This window comes from Panthera onca, chromosome C2, assembly GCF_046562875.1.
Source record: "Panthera onca isolate mPanOnc1 chromosome C2, mPanOnc1 haplotype 2, whole genome shotgun sequence".
Lineage (NCBI taxonomy): Eukaryota > Metazoa > Chordata > Mammalia > Carnivora > Felidae > Panthera > Panthera onca.
The window spans coordinates 32,030,781-32,051,205 of record NC_138347.1 but is presented as its reverse complement, the minus strand read 5'-3'; the positions used below and the strand labels follow the sequence as shown (position 1 = coordinate 32,051,205).

At 34.6% G+C, this 20,425-nt stretch overlaps 1 protein-coding gene across 8 annotated transcripts in view; it reads left to right on the top strand.

The window, feature by feature from the left end:
* Positions 1–20,425, top strand: part of ROBO1 (roundabout guidance receptor 1) — a 1,123,873-nt gene that overhangs the window by 973,489 nt on the left and 129,959 nt on the right. For all 8 annotated transcript variants that reach the window (XM_078452893.2, XM_078452898.2, XM_078452894.2 and 5 more), the window contains one exon: positions 8,031–8,188. In XM_078452893.2, the coding sequence (XP_078309019.1) occupies positions 8,031–8,188 (158 nt within the window). The remainder of the gene's footprint in view (positions 1–8,030; positions 8,189–20,425) is intronic.

The following is a 20,425-nucleotide window of genomic DNA, read 5'->3' as shown; positions in this document are numbered from 1 at the left end:
CTCTGCTTAAAAGCCACTGAAGTGCTTCCATGGGAATTAAAATAAAAGCTGACCCTTTTATCACGGCTGTTGTGGACAGGAAAACTGACCGCTACCTCCCCTGCCAACCTGGCCCACAACACAGGGTCTGAGTCTTTTCACGTTTGTTGATTGTACCGAGTTTTTTTCTTCAACCTGCGTGATTTCTGCCTGCTATGCACTTCCCTAGGATACATTTTACTTGTTTTTTTGGGCTTCAGCTTAACTGTTACTTCCTCAGTGTTCCCTCACCTGCTGTCTAAATTATGTCCCTCATTAGTCTCTCACACGGCATTCAATCCTCTTCCTTCAAGGCATGTATTACAACTATAGTTGTATGTTTGTGTTTATTTGAATATTGCCTGTTTATTCCCCAATACCTGGAGCACCGTTAGTGTGGGACTCATGCCAATTTTAGTACCGTTTCATACATAATATCTAGCGCACAGAAGGAATATCGGAAACATTTACAGAATTCCTACCATGTCTTAGGCATTGTTCTGTGCACCGGATACACAGAGTGTTAAAGACAATTCTCAGTTCTTCTAGAGCTGACATTTGAATATAAAGAGCCAGACAATAAATATATGAGTATATTCCTTTGATCAAGGACTCTCTCAGTGCAGGGCGCTAAATACAAAATTGGATTTCATAAAAGAAGGAACACATGCCTGTCTTGCCCCAATCAGGGTCCCATGGCTCAGATAGCCTCATTCTGTCTGTGTTTTTTTAACCCTGCCAAGCTACTCCTGAGTGTGACTTTTGCTCTGGCACTTAGAAGTCCTCGTCAATGGCATTCTTTGTCCTCCTTTCCATTTGTACTGGCAGCTGAGAAATTTGGCAATTCCTTACATAGTGACTAACAGTAATAGTTCTTTGCAAATGTAATGCACCATATAAATGGCAAGTCCTGTACAAACACTAAATAATTAGTCTTCATAATAACACTAACAAGATAGAGTGTAAAACTCTGTTTTGTATGGAAATAACTGAGTCATTGTGAATATACCTATTGAAATCACAGCACAGTGGAAGGATGTGAAACTCCTGACTTTTATGTTTTTTTTGACTACTACAATAAACACAACTACAAGTAATACCATATAAGATGCTGCTTTATAAATGCTATATTTTCTTCATTAATAAGTTAATTCAATTTATAGGTGAATTTAAAGTATATACAATGCAAACATCTAGTGAGCTACTTTAAGGTAGAATCTAGGATTTTAGCACCTTGACTTACTTTGGCAGTACATTTTTTTTGTGTGTGTGTGATACGCCAGATTCAAGTCTGCTGAATGTTAGCTATTTAAATGCTGATCTTCATTGATGTACACCTTTCTCTAGAATACACTACAGATTTTAACTTAAGTGTAGTATGCTAAACTTGCCTTCCCTTTGTCTTGATGACTTAGTGCCATAGTAATGAATGCTAATGAAGATCTTGTATTGTTGTTGATTCCTGAAGTGAAGTGATTAATCCATGAAGTATGGACTGCAGACGGCCATGAGAGCTTTTCATAGAAAGGGTCATTATGGTATCCATGTCTCTGAAAAATGGGAATGTGGCTTAACCTTGGGTGCAACCTGAAAGTAATTCTGATCATTAAAAGACCTGGCATTGGGTGCCCCCATTCCTGAAGCCGAGCAGAACACAGAGGAATGCAACTGTGTCTACATAAGCTTATTCTTCCATCATGTGTTCTATTAACAAGCAAATAAACAAACTACTACTCATTAATTTTATTCCACTACTAGCTTCTTCTGTTTGTAATATTCTGTATCCATTGTTAGTTAAAGTTGAATGGTGTTTGAAATCCATCTCTACTATTTAACTTCTTCAGAATGTATAATTTGTTTTAAAATATGTGCTCTTTCTTAGGGTACGGCATAAGAGGTTTGTGAAATCTTCAAAAGCTCCAGTAGTTAAGAAAATAAATGCTTTTACCAGCATATTTTCTTCCAAGATCTTAACCAAAGCATAATTTAAGTTTTAAAAATAAAGTTGCATGCTATAAAAAACACAAGTAGAAGATGACATAATTATTGAAGAGTATTCATAGAAGTATTCAGTGCCAACATTTAAAGTAAATATGTATCCTTTAGGAAAACAGTTATAGTGAAATCCTAACTTTGTACAGAATTGATGTTTGCTTGCCTCCTCTTAAAAATCAAACTCCTTAGCTTTAGAAGATGGTAGTATAAGATGGATAATACCTCAGGGAATATTATTTTACATGTTATTTTAATTCTCCTCTTCAATGGGTTACGATATCTTTCTGTAAATTAATCTTTGCTGAACTGTTTTTAAAAGTTTGGGATTATTCTTTTAAGAAATGTTAAAGACTTTGGGGGCACCTGGCTGGCTTAGTCAGTAGAGCATGCGACTCTTTCTCGATCTCTGGGTCATGAGTTCAAGTCCCACATTGGTGTAAAGCTTACTTTAAAAAAAATTGTATAATAAGGGCGTTAAAGAGTTATGAACACATTTGTGCCCCAGCTGACACTTTGTTCTTTTGGATAATGCCGTGAGCTTACTAAGTAGGAATGTAAGTGGTTATAAAAACCTTTATGATATACTTACTTATCTGGCTCCCCAATTTTGTATTTTGTACCTAGCTCCCCAAGATTTGTATTGTATATCTTAATACAAAATAACTTGCAATAAAACCCTATCATATTGCCATTTCTTGACAATATGAAGATTAATGTTATTTCTTGACTGAAATCTGTATTTATATAAACTTCATTGCAAAGAAAGTACCAAAGTTATAATGTACGTGCCAGGCACAAAGTGTGTGTTCAGCACAGATTTGTTAAATGGAAGGATGATACTTATTTTGAAATTATTGACATTAGATATCACTTATTTATTTCAGCATATAAGTGGACATTTAGATGGACAACTAGAAGTATCATAGAAGTGAATAATCTCTACTCAAAATTAAAGATTAGGTAGGTGACAGGTAATATTGAAAGCAGTTAAAGTGGACAGTTTTAACAGGCATGCTGTTACTAAACGTCTTTGAGAATATCGTCCTCTTTTATTTATTCCTCTATTATACCCTAATTTTAAAGGATTTTATTAATATATTATTTTCTTTTCCCAGTTGACAGTTTACTACTATTTGCTGCAAGGTTTAATTGACTAAGAAGTCTTTTAAGTAGAAAAAAAAAATCCCAGAACTGCGTATTATTGTCCTCTCTTTTTCCCCAAGATACCTACTTCTAATTAAAATGTTCATATTTAATTAAAACACTTACTGTTGTACAGCTTTTTAAAGTCATTTTGTTGAAATAAAAGCAGAATTATTGAGAAGAATTAGTACAACATACTAATCTGAATGATGAATTCTAATCTCAACATCCCACTGAAGGTTTGAAGTGATGTCTTCCAAACGTGGAAAAATCTGGAAAAAAAAACCCAAAAACATAAGAATGCATAAAATAGTCAAAGAGAGCCAGCTGACTGTCAGAAGAGAAATTTCTCATTCAACTCCTGTTCCAATGGAAAGGGGCTGAAATATTAATTATATCATGATGTTTGTATATTTAGAATTGTGAACATTGTGTTCAGATAAGACCAGATAGGTAGGCAAGTTGATAGAGAAGAGTCCTTGGTGGATGAAAGATCTGTGTTCTAGCACTGCTACTAAATCTTTACAAATCTCTTCTTCTTAAAATGAAAGCATAAATTCATGTTATCTAGCCTTGTTGTGAGGACTCAGTGAGTGGATATTTGGTGTGGTTCCTTATAAAGCTAATGTTCATTAATTGTTGGCCATTGCTAGCATTATTATTGTATTGTTCATGTTATCATTGTTACTTATGCGACTTGCTTCCCTTCCCTCTGAGGAGCCTTAGATGATTAATTTCTAAAAGAAAAGGTTAGGATCACCCATCTCTGAGTCCCCCAACGGCACCGAGATTCTGTGACTCATGAAGCTGAAGGCATTGCGGTTCACAGGTGTTCACAACATGATTAGGGAGCAAAATTAATTTCAGGAGCACGTGAACCTTACTGAAATTGGGTAGACATGAGACTGCAATACACTGATGTACAATCACTGTCAAGCCTTCTGCAATAACAGAGTGGATTTGATGGAAATACAGTTGATGAGATAGGTAAATTGCATTTAATAGTAAAATATTGACATGTTCAAAAAAAAGAAAAAACCTCTGCATTGGAAGTTGGGACATCCCTGTTTTCTCCTGGTCTCTTCCTGAGAAATAACACAAGCTAGTGACAGTTTCTTGGGACACAGTTGTCTCTCCTTCAAGGATTAAATGTTGTCAAAGACCAGTGCCTGTTCTATAATTTTATGTTTCATTAAGTTCTAAAATTTCCCACGGGGTTCTAAAAGAGTCTCCATAATACTTCAAACAGTTTCTGCTTAACATTTTTTTCCTGTTGCTCCCTGTTTCCTCAACATTGCCCAAATAGATTGCAAATTCAACACTAAATTTTAGAATCCTTTTCCGAAAACATGTTTACTTATTTTGAGAATTATATTAAAATTGGAATATAATTTTTCAGAAAGACCAATGATTGTATGTTTTGTTTTGTTTTGTTTTAAAGGACAAATCTTAGCTATTTTTTTTAGACAAATAACTTCTAGGAGATTCAAACATTTAATGAGGCTTATAATTTTTTTTTTCTAATTTAACAGAAAGAGAAAGACTGAAACGTGGTTGAACCAAATTCTATGTACCAACCAATGAACATAAAACAATTACATAAAGGTGGAAGAAATGTAGGATTAGGATGAACAGTGGTTTGTTTAATAACATTTTAGGGGCGCCTGGGTGGCTCAGTTGGTTAAGTGTCCGACTTTGGCTCAGGTCATGATCTTATCGCTTGTGAGTCTGAGCCCCATGTCAGACTGTGTGCTGGCAGCTCAGAGCCTGGAGCCTGCTTTGGATTCTGGGTCTCCCTCTCTTTGTGCCCCTCCCCTGCTCACACTCTGTCTCTGTCTCTCAAAAATAAATAATAAAACATTAAATTTTTTTTTAATATTAAAAATAACATTTTACGTGATATCTACTTGGATATCTGTTGTATCTATATTATTTGCTCTTTTTCAAATCAATATTAAATCTTTTCAAAAGTTAGTTCCAGACTTTAGCATTTCACACTATTCATATTACTTCACACTATCAAAATATGCATTCAGTTTAATAGTGATGTTAGGGAAGGAGAGATTTTTCTAATGAATTGCATTTGAGAATACTTAAGGATACCGTTGGCTCTCCTGCCATAATGTTGCCCATCATTTGAATTCAGTTCTTCATTACTTAAATATACATGTGAATTAAGAAAATTGGATAATTTAACTAAAAGTTAATACCATTTTATAATGTGACACAAACAATTTTTCCCCAAAAGGAAATGTTCAGGGCAAGTGCAAGGAAGAAAGTTGCTTTTATAGAATAGAGAAAAAAAAATCTTAAATTCATAACTGTGCAGGGCTGCGTATAGCCATAGGCAATACTAGAGTTTTATGCTTTACAGCTGCAAAAATAATTACATGAGCATTATCTAAGCAACAATCTTTAATGGATTACATTTTGTTAGCTTTTCATTCTATACTGTAAAAACTCAAATAACATAGTAAATGAAAAAAAAACTTGATTTATCTTAGACCTTTGATATTTCTGAAAGACATTTTATTATTCATTGGTTTGAGATATGATCTCAATTTTTTAAATAAGATATAGTGTTACTAAGTTGGTTTTAAAAGCTCACCAAGTAGAAAAATTGTGCAAATTATTTATTTTTATTTGAAAAGTATTTTCGTTTTGCATGTTTCAAGGGTGTTAAAATTTTTCAGAGGTGTTATCTTAGATGAATAATGTAATCCCGTAAAGGCACATAGTATTTGTTAAGGTCAATTCATTTGCTTTTTCTATAAACCTTACATTTAAATGTGGTACATTTTAACACCTAATCATAATATAAGTTCATAAGTAGTGAAAGTCTTCAAACCCTGTTGTTTACTTTGTGGTAACAGTAGCTGGAGTTTTCAGTTCAACCAGATTTACTTTTGTGTCTATGTATTTTATTAATAAATAATGTACAGTATTAAAATTGAATCACAACAGTGTGACACAATTATATTCGCTTTTCTTTTTCATTTTACCATTCTTGCCTAAGAGGAGGACAAAGTCTCCTCTTTGAAGTCTTGTTTTCCAAGTGTTAACATAGTCATGTTGTGTCCCAAGTTGTCTCAATATGTAGATTAAAAAACGTTTTTGTTTGAGTGGATGTTAAAGCTTACCCAGTTGTGTTCATATACTTAGCTGGTATAGAGGAAGGAAAAGTAGAGAATTACAAGAGAAAACTACAGCATTTTGTAAGCCTGTAAGTTTGATTGAGGTTTTGAAGCCAAAATTTAAGCGTGACTTTTGAAATGATAGTCTGAGCATAAGTTTTCTACAGTGTAGTACTTCATCCGTGAAAGCATTTTAAAATGTCGCTGCAATGGAAAGACACTCGTTCCAGTATAAAATTGTTGTACCAAATGTTTAGTTCAACAGATTTCAAAAGCTAAATAACATTTATCACTTCAATCTATGCACTGGACATACCAATGAACATTTTAAGTACCATCTTAAATACGATTACTAAAATTGTTCACATGTTATTACACACTGGGAGAAAATGGAGTGGGAGAAAGATAACATTTTTAGACTTCACACTGAAGCATGTATCTCCATGCCTGCTGTGTAAATGTGGAAAGAGAGGTTATGTTCAAGTAAACGATGGAGTTGTGTTTTAAGACTAACTCATGCCAAAGAATTCATGATTTCTTTGTGTTTACAAGATACAGAGGACAATTTTGCTGTGTGAACTGTTTTTGAAATACAGATTTGGTTTATTTTCCACATTTTATTTTAATGGTTACAAAGTGAACAATAGTGCCTGTTTTGTAGTATGTTAATATCACATTAGTATCCAGTGGAGACCGTAGTAATAAACTGTTTCTGCCTCTAAAATATAGTGTTAAAAATAAAATAAAATGTAGGGTCAATAGCATAAATGAGGTTAATAATACCTCTCATCCTGAGCAAGTTTAAGGACTCAGTGAAATAATATTTACCAAAAAACAACTACAAACAAAAAATACGGAAGATACAAAGTGATGCAAGTTGGTAGTGGTGCTGTTATCATCACTGGGTTCTTCTAACACTTGGTTGGCTCAGTGATAACAGAAAAACACAGTACTTTGAACATAGTCATTTTGTAATTATATCTAAAGTTTTTATAATAAGCATATTTAAGTTGTAATGCTTATATACTTTTAAAAAAAAATTAATGTTTTTATTTATTTTTGAGACAGAGAGAGACAGAGCATGAGCAGGGGAGGGGCAGAGAGAGAGGGAGACACAGAAGCAGGCTCCAGGCTCTGAGCCGTCAGCCCAGAGCCCGACGCGGGGCTTGAACTCTCAGACTGTGAGATCGTGACCTGAGCCTAAGTCGGATACTTAACCGACTGAGCCACCCAGGCGCCCCTGTAATGCTTATACACTTTTATATACTAATATGAAGTATCTTTAAAATGACTCAATTGAATGTGTGTTTGGAAGTCTATTTATTTTGGTTTGTATGTGTATGTAATTCACTTAATAATACAAAGCATCATCCCCATGTGTCATGTAAGTGAAAGGAGGATTCAGTTATATTCATTAGTACATGGAAGAGAAAAATGTGAGCAGTAGGCAGAGAAGAAATGCATCTTAACGATAAGTCAAATGCTATTGTGAGGGCATGAAATAGCAAAATACACTTGTCCACTGGCCCATAGATAATATCACATTATCCCTGTTGTGTAGCTTAAGGCCAGACATCTTTATTAAGTTGCATATGTCTCTAAGTAAATACAGATTCTCCAAGATATATTGAGGTGGCTATTACTAATAGTTTATTATAATAAATGTCTCCTTGCTGAAGTTTGGAGATAAGGACTGTGTATGTCACCATTGTGTATAATGATTTAATCTTGTTCCTGCAGTACTCCGGGATGACTTCAGACAAAATCCTTCCGATGTCATGGTGGCAGTGGGGGAGCCTGCAGTGATGGAATGCCAGCCTCCACGAGGCCATCCTGAACCCACCATTTCATGGAAGAAAGATGGCTCTCCGCTGGATGATAAAGATGAACGAATAACTGTGAGTATTTCATTCAGCGGAGGGGGGCGTTCATCGATCTAACTGTTATATCTTCACCAAAGAAAAGAGAGAAAAGTGAAGTACTTTGTTTTGTTTTGTTTTGTTTTGTTTTAAAAAGGTTACATATCCCCCATTTGCACTTCTTTTAAAATAAACATATTTCAGTTTTCCCTGGGTGGACATGAAAATGAGTGAGGAAAATGCATGTTGCTTATTTTGGAGATTAGTAAAAGAAAATTATAATTTCTACTTTAATGTCTTAGAGTTAACACCTTCATGCATGATTTAAGTATTGTTATAATTCAGGACATATCACATTTCCATATGCTACAGTAAAAATTGTTAAAAATTCGATAATATGGTATGTTTCCAAAGGCGTCCTATGTCACTTCAGGACTTTTTTTTTAAATCTCTTTCTCCTTTTCAAATGGCTTTTGTGTTCTGTACAGTTTAATATTGTGTCTGAAAAATAAAACCTCATTCTGAATGATGGTTAAGTGATGGATTTATCTCATTCAAAATAAAATTGCGTGACTTGATTATTGGATTTCAAATTTCTGCTGTCATACACGTAGCGGAGTATGCCTTCTGGAGCAATGATACATTTTATTGACATCAGTGATTCTTTATGACCTCTTTCTATCTTGTAAAGTGTTTACTGAAACACCCAAATAACTGAACTGTAATTGATTCTATGATTGTACAGTATTGCCCTTTACAAGTTTCTTTGTTTTGCACATACACTGTATTATGAATTCATTGGCCAAGATTTAAAGATACCCAGGAATGGGGCATCTGGGTGGCTCATTCAGTTAGGCGTGTGACTTTGGCTCAGGTCATGAGATCATGGTTTGTGGGTTCGAGCCCCACATCAGGCTCTGTGCTGACATCTCAGAACCTGGAGCCTGCTTCGGATTCTGTGTCCCACGCTCTCCCTGCCTTCCCTGTTCTCTCTCCCTCTCTCTCTTTCAAAAATGAATAAACATTTAAAAATTAAAAAAAAATAAATAAAGGTACCCAGGAGAACATGTGTATAAAGAAAAGTCACTGCTAAAGGTATAGAAAACAAATTTGTAGCACAGACCCCATAGCCCTAATAAATGTTTGCACTATTTCTGAACAACCAGTTAGCAGATTAGCATGAGAATTAAATAGGGAAAAATAAAATCAAGAAGGTTATAGTAGACAAGGTTTTAGGGACCTTGAAAAAAATCAAGTATTTTTCTTGCAGTGATCTGAATTAGAATGAGTCTCCCAAAGGAGTTTTAGAATTCTAGTGATTGGGTTGAGAATAACCTAGCTGTACTTTTAAGAGGTGTTGAAAAGTCACATGGCAAAGTGAACTGTATGTGAAAATTGTTTTTGGGAAGTGAAGTCAAGAGCACAGGGGAGTAAAGACCATAGGAACAAATGCTTCTCTTACTGGTGACAACAGATTCCTTTTTAGATTTATGTACAATTAAGATAATAACTTTGCCTTAAAAACGTATTTTAAGTCACCTAATGACCATTATCTGTAATTTCCATTTCCCTGCCTGAATGATTCAAACACACTGAAACCATTATTACCCATTTCCTCCTTCATATCTTTCCTGATTCATTATCTATTTGTGTTTAATATGAATTAATGAAAAAATTCTCAGCATCAGAGATGCAGCATTAAGCAGAAATCGGAAAGTCCCCTGTCTGGAGTTTATATTCTGTGAGTGATTATATAGATAAAACCTAAATAGATAGTATAATATATAATATGCTAGGCTATAATAAGTTCTATAAAAAATACTGAAGGGCTAGACAGGTTAATTAAGATAGGGGTGGGATTTCAGTTTTAAATAGTGTGACCAGAAAATGCTTCTCATGAAGACCTGAGAAAATTGAGGGAGGGAACTCTACAAGTACCTGGAAAAGTAAGCAGACAAAACAATAGGTTTAAAGACCCTAACATGGGGCCTACCTAACACATTTTTTTTTAAAAGAGCAAAGTGGTCAGTGTGTGTTGAGTAGAGGGGAGGTTGATAGGAATTAATATTGGGGGAACAGTAGTAGCCAGACTGTGTAGGACCTTATAGATCTTGTAAATAATTTGGATTTCCCCTTGAGTGAAGTGAAAAACATCAGAGTTTTCTCAGAAGAATCCTCTGTTGTCTTGAGAACACACTGAAGGGACAGCAGTGATTACACAGAGAGACTATTTGGGAGCTTTTTCAATAATCTAGGCAAGATAGAAATGGTGGTTTGGATCATTCTGCTAGGAGGGAAAAGTAGTGAGGAGTGGTTAAATTCTGGATCTGCCGTGAAGCTACAGACAACAGAATTTGCTAAGAGATTGGATGTGGCTTGTAAGAAAAAGAGAAGAGGCCAGGCTTACCTTAATTGATTGGTCTGAGCAATTGAAAATATCGAGATGCCATTTATTGTACAAAGAGAAGATTTGGGGTTAGAAGTATCAGGAGCTCAGTTTGGGACATTGTAATTTTGAAGTACTTGTTAGATATCCAAGTAGAAATGTCAAATAGGCAGTTGGAAACATGAGTCAGAAATTCAAAGTTGAGGTTGAGGCTGGAGAAAAAAAATTGAGTTGTGGCAGACATGACAAGTACTTATTACTCTGCAATCCTCCCCTGCTTCTGGGCAAATGAAAGACTCTGCTACCCAGTTTCTTTGCTGTTGGGCAACCAATCTGACTAGATCAGCTTTATGGGATGTGTATGGAAGTTGAATAAATTAAATACTAGCGAGTGAGCCTCTACCTCTTTTTTGTCTTCGCCATGTAGCAACCAAGGAGGACATGTTCCAAGTAGTACAGCTACAACATGGACACTCAAGGGCCCGGATCCCTGAGTTATGGGTACCCAAACCTTCCATCCCACACCTCTGTCTTTCCATGATAGACACATCAAATGAATGAGAAATCTTTGTTGTATTAAGTCATGGAGCATTTCTTACCATAGACTAATGTAGCTTATCCTGATGAATATGGGAATCATCCTTATGTACACATTATTTAAAACCAGGAGACTGAAATCACCAAGGTAGTGATTACATGTAGAAAGGAAAAGAGATTCAGTGTTTAGCCCTCAGGGAGAAGAGGCAGAAAGAGCAGTGGAGACTCAGAGGGAGCGGGTGAGAAAAGAGGGATGGCAGAGGACAGCCAAGCAAAGACAGGATGTTAGGGAGGTGACAAAGACTGAGTCAGTGGCAGCCCTTCCAACACATAATGTAAGGACTGAGAATTGATCATTCAGTTTAACCATTTGGTGGTCAGTCACTGATGACCTTCACAAGAGCAGTTTCAGTGGAGTTAAGGGGTTGAAACCTCAAAGAACTGGTTCAGAAGAGACTGGGAAGACTGAAATCAGACACAGAGTGTAAGCAATTCTTTTTATGTTGTATCTGAGATAATGGATAAAAAAATGAAGGTGATTGTAGTCTCATATTTTGAAAGGTCAGACTTCAAGGTTTTTTGTGTGTGTGCATATGTGTGTATCTGTGCATTTTCTGTGATATTAACAGTTTAAAACTGCTATGGTAAATTTGGTTTGTAATAATTCCTAGAACCTCCTGTTGTATCATATATGAAATGTGAAGAGATGTTATGGTTTATGCCAAAATGTTTAATTCATTATTGGATCTTCATTTACCCGTTGCTGTCCAGAGGGTGCTATCTACTGTAAATACAGGGCTTCTGTTCCCCTACTCGTCAGTAATGTAGAGTCTGTAAGAAGTGCCTCCAATCAGGAATCAAACCATTTAAAGTTGCAATACCAATGCTATGATACAATGCCAACATGTTAATGTATAAATAATTTTAAAATCATTTAAATGCTGCCAAAATGATGATCCACGATAGCGTTCCATATGCTAGGAAGTTGTAACATCTGAAACTTTTCTATTTCCAAGACCATCTGTGTGTTTTGTATAAATTATGGCTGTGAAACTGATAAAACACGAGGTAAAAAGCACATTTATACATGCAGGGAGATGAATAGATTAAAATCAGCAGTTTGAGTTCAAAATTACTGTTCTTATTTAGATCCTAATTGTTTTTGTTTTTGTTTTTGTTTTCCTTTAGGCAAAACTCAAATTGAGTAATTAAAACAAAAATTTAAGACAGAAACAGAATGTCTGACGTTCTTTCCAATTCTTTTTCCCCCCCCAATTGAATGTAAAGTCTTAAGAGATATTGGTTATTAGATATTTTATGTGATTCTTCTCTCCTAAGCTTTGTTTTCAAATCATTGTTTTCATTTCTTTGCCAAATGTGTTGAGCACAGATGAACAGGAGATTAAAGCACATAATATCTTTATGAAAGGCAAGTAAAGATTGCATGGTTATTGCTACAGTTTTGGTTCTAGGAATTTCTAGAGTCTTTAATGTGGTGGCTTTCTTTGTTGAAAATTTAAAGTACGACTCTCCCAGCTGTGAGAACAAAGACACACCCTACAAAAAAGGGCAAATATGTAATTGTAGCTGCACCTGTATTTTTGATGTTCTTAAGTCATTTCTTTTTACACTGACCTGGATTCTGAGCCAAATTTTAGATCTGTGATGATTATAAACCAGCAATGTATAAATACCATTTTCTTATTTTCCTAACTGACAGGAGAATCTTTTAGAACTCTTCTGGGACTTCTTTCTTAGAATAATTTGAAGGAGGACTTAGGTAATGTTTAGTCTTTCTTCCTTTTTTTTTTTTCCCTAAACATGAGTATTTATATTTAGAATTAGAAATAGAAGTAGTTTAACTGGAAGACTGGATTAAATAGATTTACTTAATATGACTGAGAATTAGTCATAACCATTATTATTAATAAATGAAATTTTCTCACAGAGATGAATCAGAGGACCAAAATCTTTTTTTTTTTAATGTAGAACATTGGATATACTTTACAAAGAGTGATATATTTAGTTTATTTTATTGTATTTTGGAAATATTGTACTCAAATTCAATATTTTTTTGTAATGTGCAAAATTGATGATGTTAATAATGGGGAATAAAAGTAATACCAAATATTTAAGAAAATAATTTTGTCTTTAATAAAAAAAACTAAAATTGTCCATGAATTAAAAAAAAATTAAATACAATTGAAAGTAGACATCACAAATATTTTTCTGGATTATAAAAGGGTTTATGTATAAAGATGGTCAGTTACAAGATTTTGTTAAATAAAAGCTGGCAAGTAAACCCAAAAGGCTCAAGAAAAATTTTAGTATGATATTGGTTTTCTGAATGAATGTAGAGTCATTAGTAAAGAGAGAAGAGAAACTTACTGATGCCAAAACATTATAAAAGGGTATTAAGTTTATTAAAAATGTGCCACTTATTTTATATTTGTTGACCTGGGGGATTTTAATATTATTCCCTTCCCTTCCCTTCCCTTCCCTTTCCTTTCCTTTCCTTTCCTTTCCTTTCCTTTCCTTTCCTTTCCTTTCCTTCTTCCTTTCATTTTTTAGAGAGAGAAAGAGCAAGAAGGGGAGAGGAGGGAGGGAGATAGAGAAAGAGAAAGAGAGAGAATCTTAAGCAGGCTTCACGCTCAGTGCAGAGCCCAACATAGGGCTCGATCCCATGACCCTGGGATCATGACCTGAGCCACAGTCAAGAGTCAGTCCCTCAACTGACTGAGCGAGCCAGGCACCCCAATATTGTTTTCTTAGTGCACAGTTTTGTTTTGTTTTATTTTGTTTTGTTTTCACCTGAAGCTAATGTAATATTATATGGCAGGGGTGCCTGGCTGGTTTAGTCAGTACAGCATGTGACTCTTGAGTCATGAGGTTGGGCCCCACATCAGCGATAGAGATTAGTTAAAAAATAAAATATTAAAAAGCCATTGCATGGCAAAGTGCTTATTATAAATCAGCACAGTTTTGGGGTCACATACTGAAGATCAGTTTCCCTGCTATTAGGTCTCTATGAGATGCACATTCTCCTGATTATAGCAGTGGGAACTGCAGGCATAGCTACAAGGAGGTGGCCAATCTCTCAAAGAACATTGCTTATAAAATAAAACTTATTTAATTAGTTATTATAATCAAAACCCCAAGTGTATTCATAAACTAAAATATATTATGCAATAATACCCAGGTGGTAACTAATGAAACAATAGCAACTATATGGTTTGCCTCAGCATGTGATAAATTGTGAGGGCAAATTGATACCATTATTTTAATAAAAGAAAATGATAGTTGTATATATTTATATATGAGATCTGATGATTTATGACTGGGAATGAAACCTTTTGATATAGATTAGCAAACGAATATTTATAGGAACAATAGTAAGTTCTCAATTCCTAATTTCCATAAAATCCTACAGATTTTGCAACATATATAATGACTCTATTTGCTGTCAGAGTAAATTTCAATTTAGAATGACAGTAACCTTTAGCTCCTGGTAAAAAATACTGTCTTTAAGTTCGCAAGGGTCTGGAAAGGTTAGTTCACACAATGAAGGTTATGGTGGCCTTAAAACTAGGATTGGTACATTTAAGAATTAGTCCATATTAAAAAAAAATTTAGTCCATATTATCTCCAGTAATGAAAACTATAACATAAAGATCTATACAAATTGAAAGGTGAGTAGTTTGATAAAGATGGCATGAAATTGTTCAAATTAGACCAAAGGTTATAGTTCAGATAAACAAAAAATATTTTATCTGGGTACTAGAAGCCCTACCTCAAAAGATATGAGGTGATTATCTAAAGAGGATGAAAGAAAGATTTATATTAAAAAGGATATTATGAATCAGTGGATTATTCAACTGAATGTGTTTTATAATTAACTGTCCAAATTGTGGATTAGCTAGGTTCAAATATAATCAGCTATATACATGTCAGAAATTGTTGCTGACAAATTAAGCAATTAGGAGAAATTATATAATGAATGGCAAATTGAGTTAAGGAAAATATTGTTTATGTAGTGGCTTGAAAATTTTGTATAGATATAATAAAAATATAGTAAAAACTAACACTGTAATAGTACAGTGTAAATTGTGAGATCTAGACTCAATTCTGAAATATCAGAGTTAGTTTCTTCATAATAACCTTTGGCTGTCATTTATCCTGAATGATTTCATTTTACTAGTTAAAAGAAAAGCTTAAAAGACATTCATCTCTTCATGTTTGAAATTCTTAGCTTTTGAACTAAAATTTACAGATGAATAAAACATGCTTCTTCCCTTCCCTTTGTATGCGGCATTGTGACAAACATCTTTTTAATGACTTGTATTATTCTATGAGATAAGCTGTGTCTTGAATTTTTAAATTTTCACCTACCTGTTCTATATGCTGTAGTAGCATGCTAGGGGTATCCTCTATGTCTTAAAAACTTTGGTTCTTTTTTCTACTTGATTGAAAAAATAATTCAGATGATGGGAATAGTTTTATTATAAAATACTGATTTCCATCAAAGCCACAGTCAAACTTGAAACCATTTTATTCCCATTTTCATCTGCTTATCACATACCTATACTGATTTTTTCATTCTTCTTTGAAAAATGTAGAAAATATTACAGTATACATTTTAACATGAGCAAGTGTATTAATATTTTTTTCTTAAGGTGACTTAGATGGGATGGCCAGCAATGCTGGTTTCCTGGGCACTATCCTGGTATTTGAGTTAAAAACCCCTAGTCCTGGGAAAACCAGGACAGTTGGTCAACTTAAGCCTAGGCTGTTTAAAGGAATTGATTTATATATGAATAAAAAAATCACACACATACAAGGTAAGTAAAAAATAGTTAAAAAATAAATGGAAGCATCTTACCTATATCATTTCTTTCATAAACCAGTTAAGGATTTGAAAATCATGAATGAAGTTAGGAGCAAAAGTCAGTTATACATTGAAAAAATTGTTTAACACTTCCCATTCCCATGCTAGAGAGGTACAGTTGTAAGCATAAAGTATGTCATCAGTTCTTTTTCCCGTCCTTTTCTGCTTCCTGTGTGTCTTTCTAGGTTTCTTTGATTTCCCTCGTTGGTGTGATATTTTGGTGAAAAGCAGCTGACTCACATCCCATCCAAATCCCCAGTGTCCTCCAGATCCTTCATGAATTTGGCATTCAGCCTCTCCTTGCCAATTACTTCCTTTCCCCCCAATTCCCACATGTCTCCCTCCTAAGCCATCTGCTCCTCCTCCCTTCCTCCGATTAGTGCTTTCCTCTGGTCTTCCGATTTCTTTTATTGTTCAATGTCTGTTGCTTCCTTTTCCCCCTCTCCTCCCCTGGAGGAAATCAGCACACTTAATGCAGCTGATGTCATAGAGCCCCTTTTCCCTGAGAAGTTGAAGTTGTGTTCCTGCAAAATAAATATGTAGTTCTGTTTTATGAAGGTCAGAGGAAACTGCGTAGTCACCCAGAATTTTTTTTCCTGTCCATCTTATGTAGCAAGTCATATATATTTCGTATTTTATATTCTTTAAACAAAAAAAGTTTTTTTCGTGATTTAATTCTAAGTTAAATCAATATAAGTCTATAATATGAAGCATGGTACTGAAGAAATTGGTTAAAAAATAAGTTTATGGGGTGCCTGGGTGACTCAGTCGGTTAAATGTCGGACTTCGGCTCAGGACATGATCACTCAGTTCGTGAGTTCGAGCCCGTGTTGGGCTCTATGCTGACAGCTCAGAACCTGGAGCCTGCTTCGGATTCTGTGTGTGTGTGTGTGTGTCTCTCTCTCTGCCCCTCCCTCCCTCCCTCCCTCCCTCCCTCTCTCTCTCTCTCTTTCAAAAATAAACACTAAAAAAAATTTAAGAATAATAAAAATAAGAAATTTATGTACTATGCTACTGTGTTAATTTTCACATTTAATAATTGAAACAAAGTGGATTAGTGGAATAAAACATAGTCTTAGGTATCATAAGACCATATAACTTCAGGCTTCAACACTTATTAAATGCATGATCTTATGGACATTTGATCTCTATAAATGTCGTTGTTTCCACTGGTGAAATGAATTGTCTAATAATACCTATGTTGGTTCAGTGGTGTTACTGTAGGAATTCAGTGAGAAAATACATGTTAAATATCATTATAAATGGTCACCATTTACACTCTATATACACTCTATATACATGTATTAGTCATGGATGTTCTGGTTATTACTGTTGTTGGTATACTTGCCTGAACTCTGGGTATATTTAGTCATCAAAAACTGTAGAAAAGCAAAATCAGGAACTGTTTGTGCCATAGCAATTTTAGCTTTTCTGAATAAACAAATATATACATATGAGAAAAGAGATCTGACATTTATGTCTCATCTAAATTTCTGTGTATATCCAAATCACGACTGTGGGAAAATTTCCATTTTCTACAGAATCACCAAGAGTATTCAGTTTAGGTGAATATTATGAGTAAAGTAGTTAGACTAATACTGATATTAAAAAACAATTTTGAGTCCTCTGTACATCTTTATCATGAAATGCAATGATCAACAGGGGATTCCACAAAAGAATTTAAGCCCTATTGCCCTAAGGCATTCACTATGTGTAACAAATTGACTTTTCTCCCATGCATCCAGTTATGTATAGTTCTTAGGGGAATTGAGAAATGCTGTGATTCAGATGAGGTACGCTGGTTGAGAACGGCTGGTTTATCTTCACATGGATTGTCCTTATCTTTCCAAAACTTGTAATTCTATTTAAATAATTTTACACCTACTCCTGTTTGGACACTGAAACTAGAAAAAAGAAAGCCAAGCATTTCAGACCCACTTGGGAGGTCTAAGTACTCTTATGAAAGAATTGTACTAAACTAAGATATTCTCAGTTCTAGCATTCAAATTAGTTTAGATGACAGTATAATTATAAACATAATTCTGGTAAGTATTTGGTTGTTGCTCTAGTTTTTCATTATTTATGTGTTGGAGGTGCACTTACAAACTTGGATGCCAAGAGTTTGAAGGAACAGATTATGAGAGTCTTTGCATATGCTATTCCTACTGCTTGGAAATGTTCTGACCCCTATACCCTCTTTGTCTAACTCACTCATTGTTCAGGTTCCAATTTAAAGCAACTTCTACAGAGGAGTCTTCTGTAAAATCCCACTGTGCACATCCACACTAGATTTATCTCCCTGTTATCTGTGCCTTTCCGTTTCATTAAGTATTTTTTTCTAATCTATTGGAAATCTTTGTTTATGAATTACTCCTCTAATACACATAACATACTTGAGTACCAGCTGTAATCCCTGGGTCTGTCTTCAGGTTGGCAGCTCCATATATATTTCTCTAGAAATTGTTAAGTGAATGAAATGTACATCAGAGTACTGTTTTCTAGCATACCTAGAACTGAAAAGTTGCTAATTTGAATATACTTGATTTTATTTTCCTATATTTTTTATATTGGTTTTCTTATTCCTCTATAAAACGGAAAGGACGTATCATCCACACCATTTTTTTTCCTCTAAAGCATGGTTTCCAGTAACTTGACAGTAAGTGAAGGAAGAGATACTCTACAAGTTAATTATGTGAGTAAAGATACCTCTATAAGTGTGACTTACAGATCCAGAATCTTACAGATGGAGCTGACTTGAGAGACTGTAAATAGGCAAACCCCTTTACTTTTAAGAAGAAAGGGGGAGCCCGGGAATTTGATTTGCCCCGAGTCACTTAATGAATCTGTGTTTTGAGTCAGAAGTAAGAGCCAGACCTTTCAACACCAGACTTTTTCCTGTTCTGATTTTTCCCAGGATAGACTAAACCTGATCAATTCTTCTAAATCAGCACTTAAATTTGACTAAGACAAATCCTAACAACAAAAAAAAATCCATAGGTAAAGAAAGTATTTTGCTAGATTCATTTCATATAATTTTGCCACTTGTTTTGTGTCCCAAATTCAAAATTTCCTATCTTGATAAGTATAGAAAGTAGTATTCTCAATGTATAGAGTTTAACAACATCCTCTTCTTATTTATCCACTGGGTACAAACATGGCCCGTGTCAGTTTGATTATAATTCTGCCCATGTTTTAGCTTTATTAAGTATATTATTAAGAACATATCCAAGTTCATCTTAAGTTAGCTTTATCAAATGTGTTATGAAGAATGTATCCAAGTTCATATTAAGTGATTGATTCTCAGAGGTTGCCTCAGATCTCATTCAAAAAATAAAAAATGGCAACAATTTAAATAGTAAGTGAAGCCTAATGTATGGCCATCTTAGGAAGGTCTTTTAGTTCTGAAGCTCCTTTCTGAAGCTGTACTAACAACTAGACCTTGGTCAAAGTCCTTTAACTGTTGACAGTATTAAGATAATAATATCTTCCCTGATTATTTATTAGGATTATTATGAGAACCAAACCAGAGTAATGAGAACGTTTTGCAAACTATCAATGACAGCCTTGTTGTAAGGTGTTATTTTAAGTACTTCTGTCTTGATTTTCAGTTAATTTTCATTCCTCATTGGTATTTATAACTTGGAGAGGTAAGAGACTTAACAATTTTTAAATTAGGAATGGAAAAGAATGCTTTTGAATTAGATATTTAATGGATAGAACCAAGAAAAACCAATAAAAAACGCTGGTTAAACTGTGGTATACCCTGTTTTGATCAGTTTTTAAGTGTATAGAAAATATATGAATCTCCTTCTCTTTGGCATCTACCTTTAAGGGGTCTACAATTTATAGTGTGCTTGCCCATTTTTGTCTGGATCCCTTGAGACACCTATTTGTAATTACTAATAAATTCTTCATACAGGGGTGCCTGTGTGGCTCAGTTGCTTAAGGATCCCAACTTCAGCTCAGGTCATGATTTCAGGGCTTGTGAGTTCAAGCCCCACATCGAGCTTTGTGCTGACAGCTCAGACAGAGCCTGGGGCCTGTTTCCAATTCTGTATCTCCCTCTCTCTCTGCCCTTCTCCCACTTGTACTCTGTCTCTCTCTTTCAAAAATAAATAAACATTAAAAAAATTCCTCATATGTATGTGTAAACTCATTCCAGTACTACAGAGAAGGTACAAGTAGGTTAAGATGCAGAGATAATGTAGCAGAGGCTAAAGATTGCCAGACAATGTGTTTCCTACGTCAACAAATAGTCTTTGGTTCAGGAAACAGGAAATAATATACTATAAAATTTTCAAGTTTCCTCTAAGTAATGTAATGAACGTCCCTATGAGTACAAATCCTAACATATGTGAAAAATCAGAATAGTCTTGAATAATTTTGTCATTGTACAACGTTGATGTTTTATCCTGTTTTTTGTTGCATGCTGTTTGTCAGAACTCCTTTAAACCTCCTGAGATGGTTC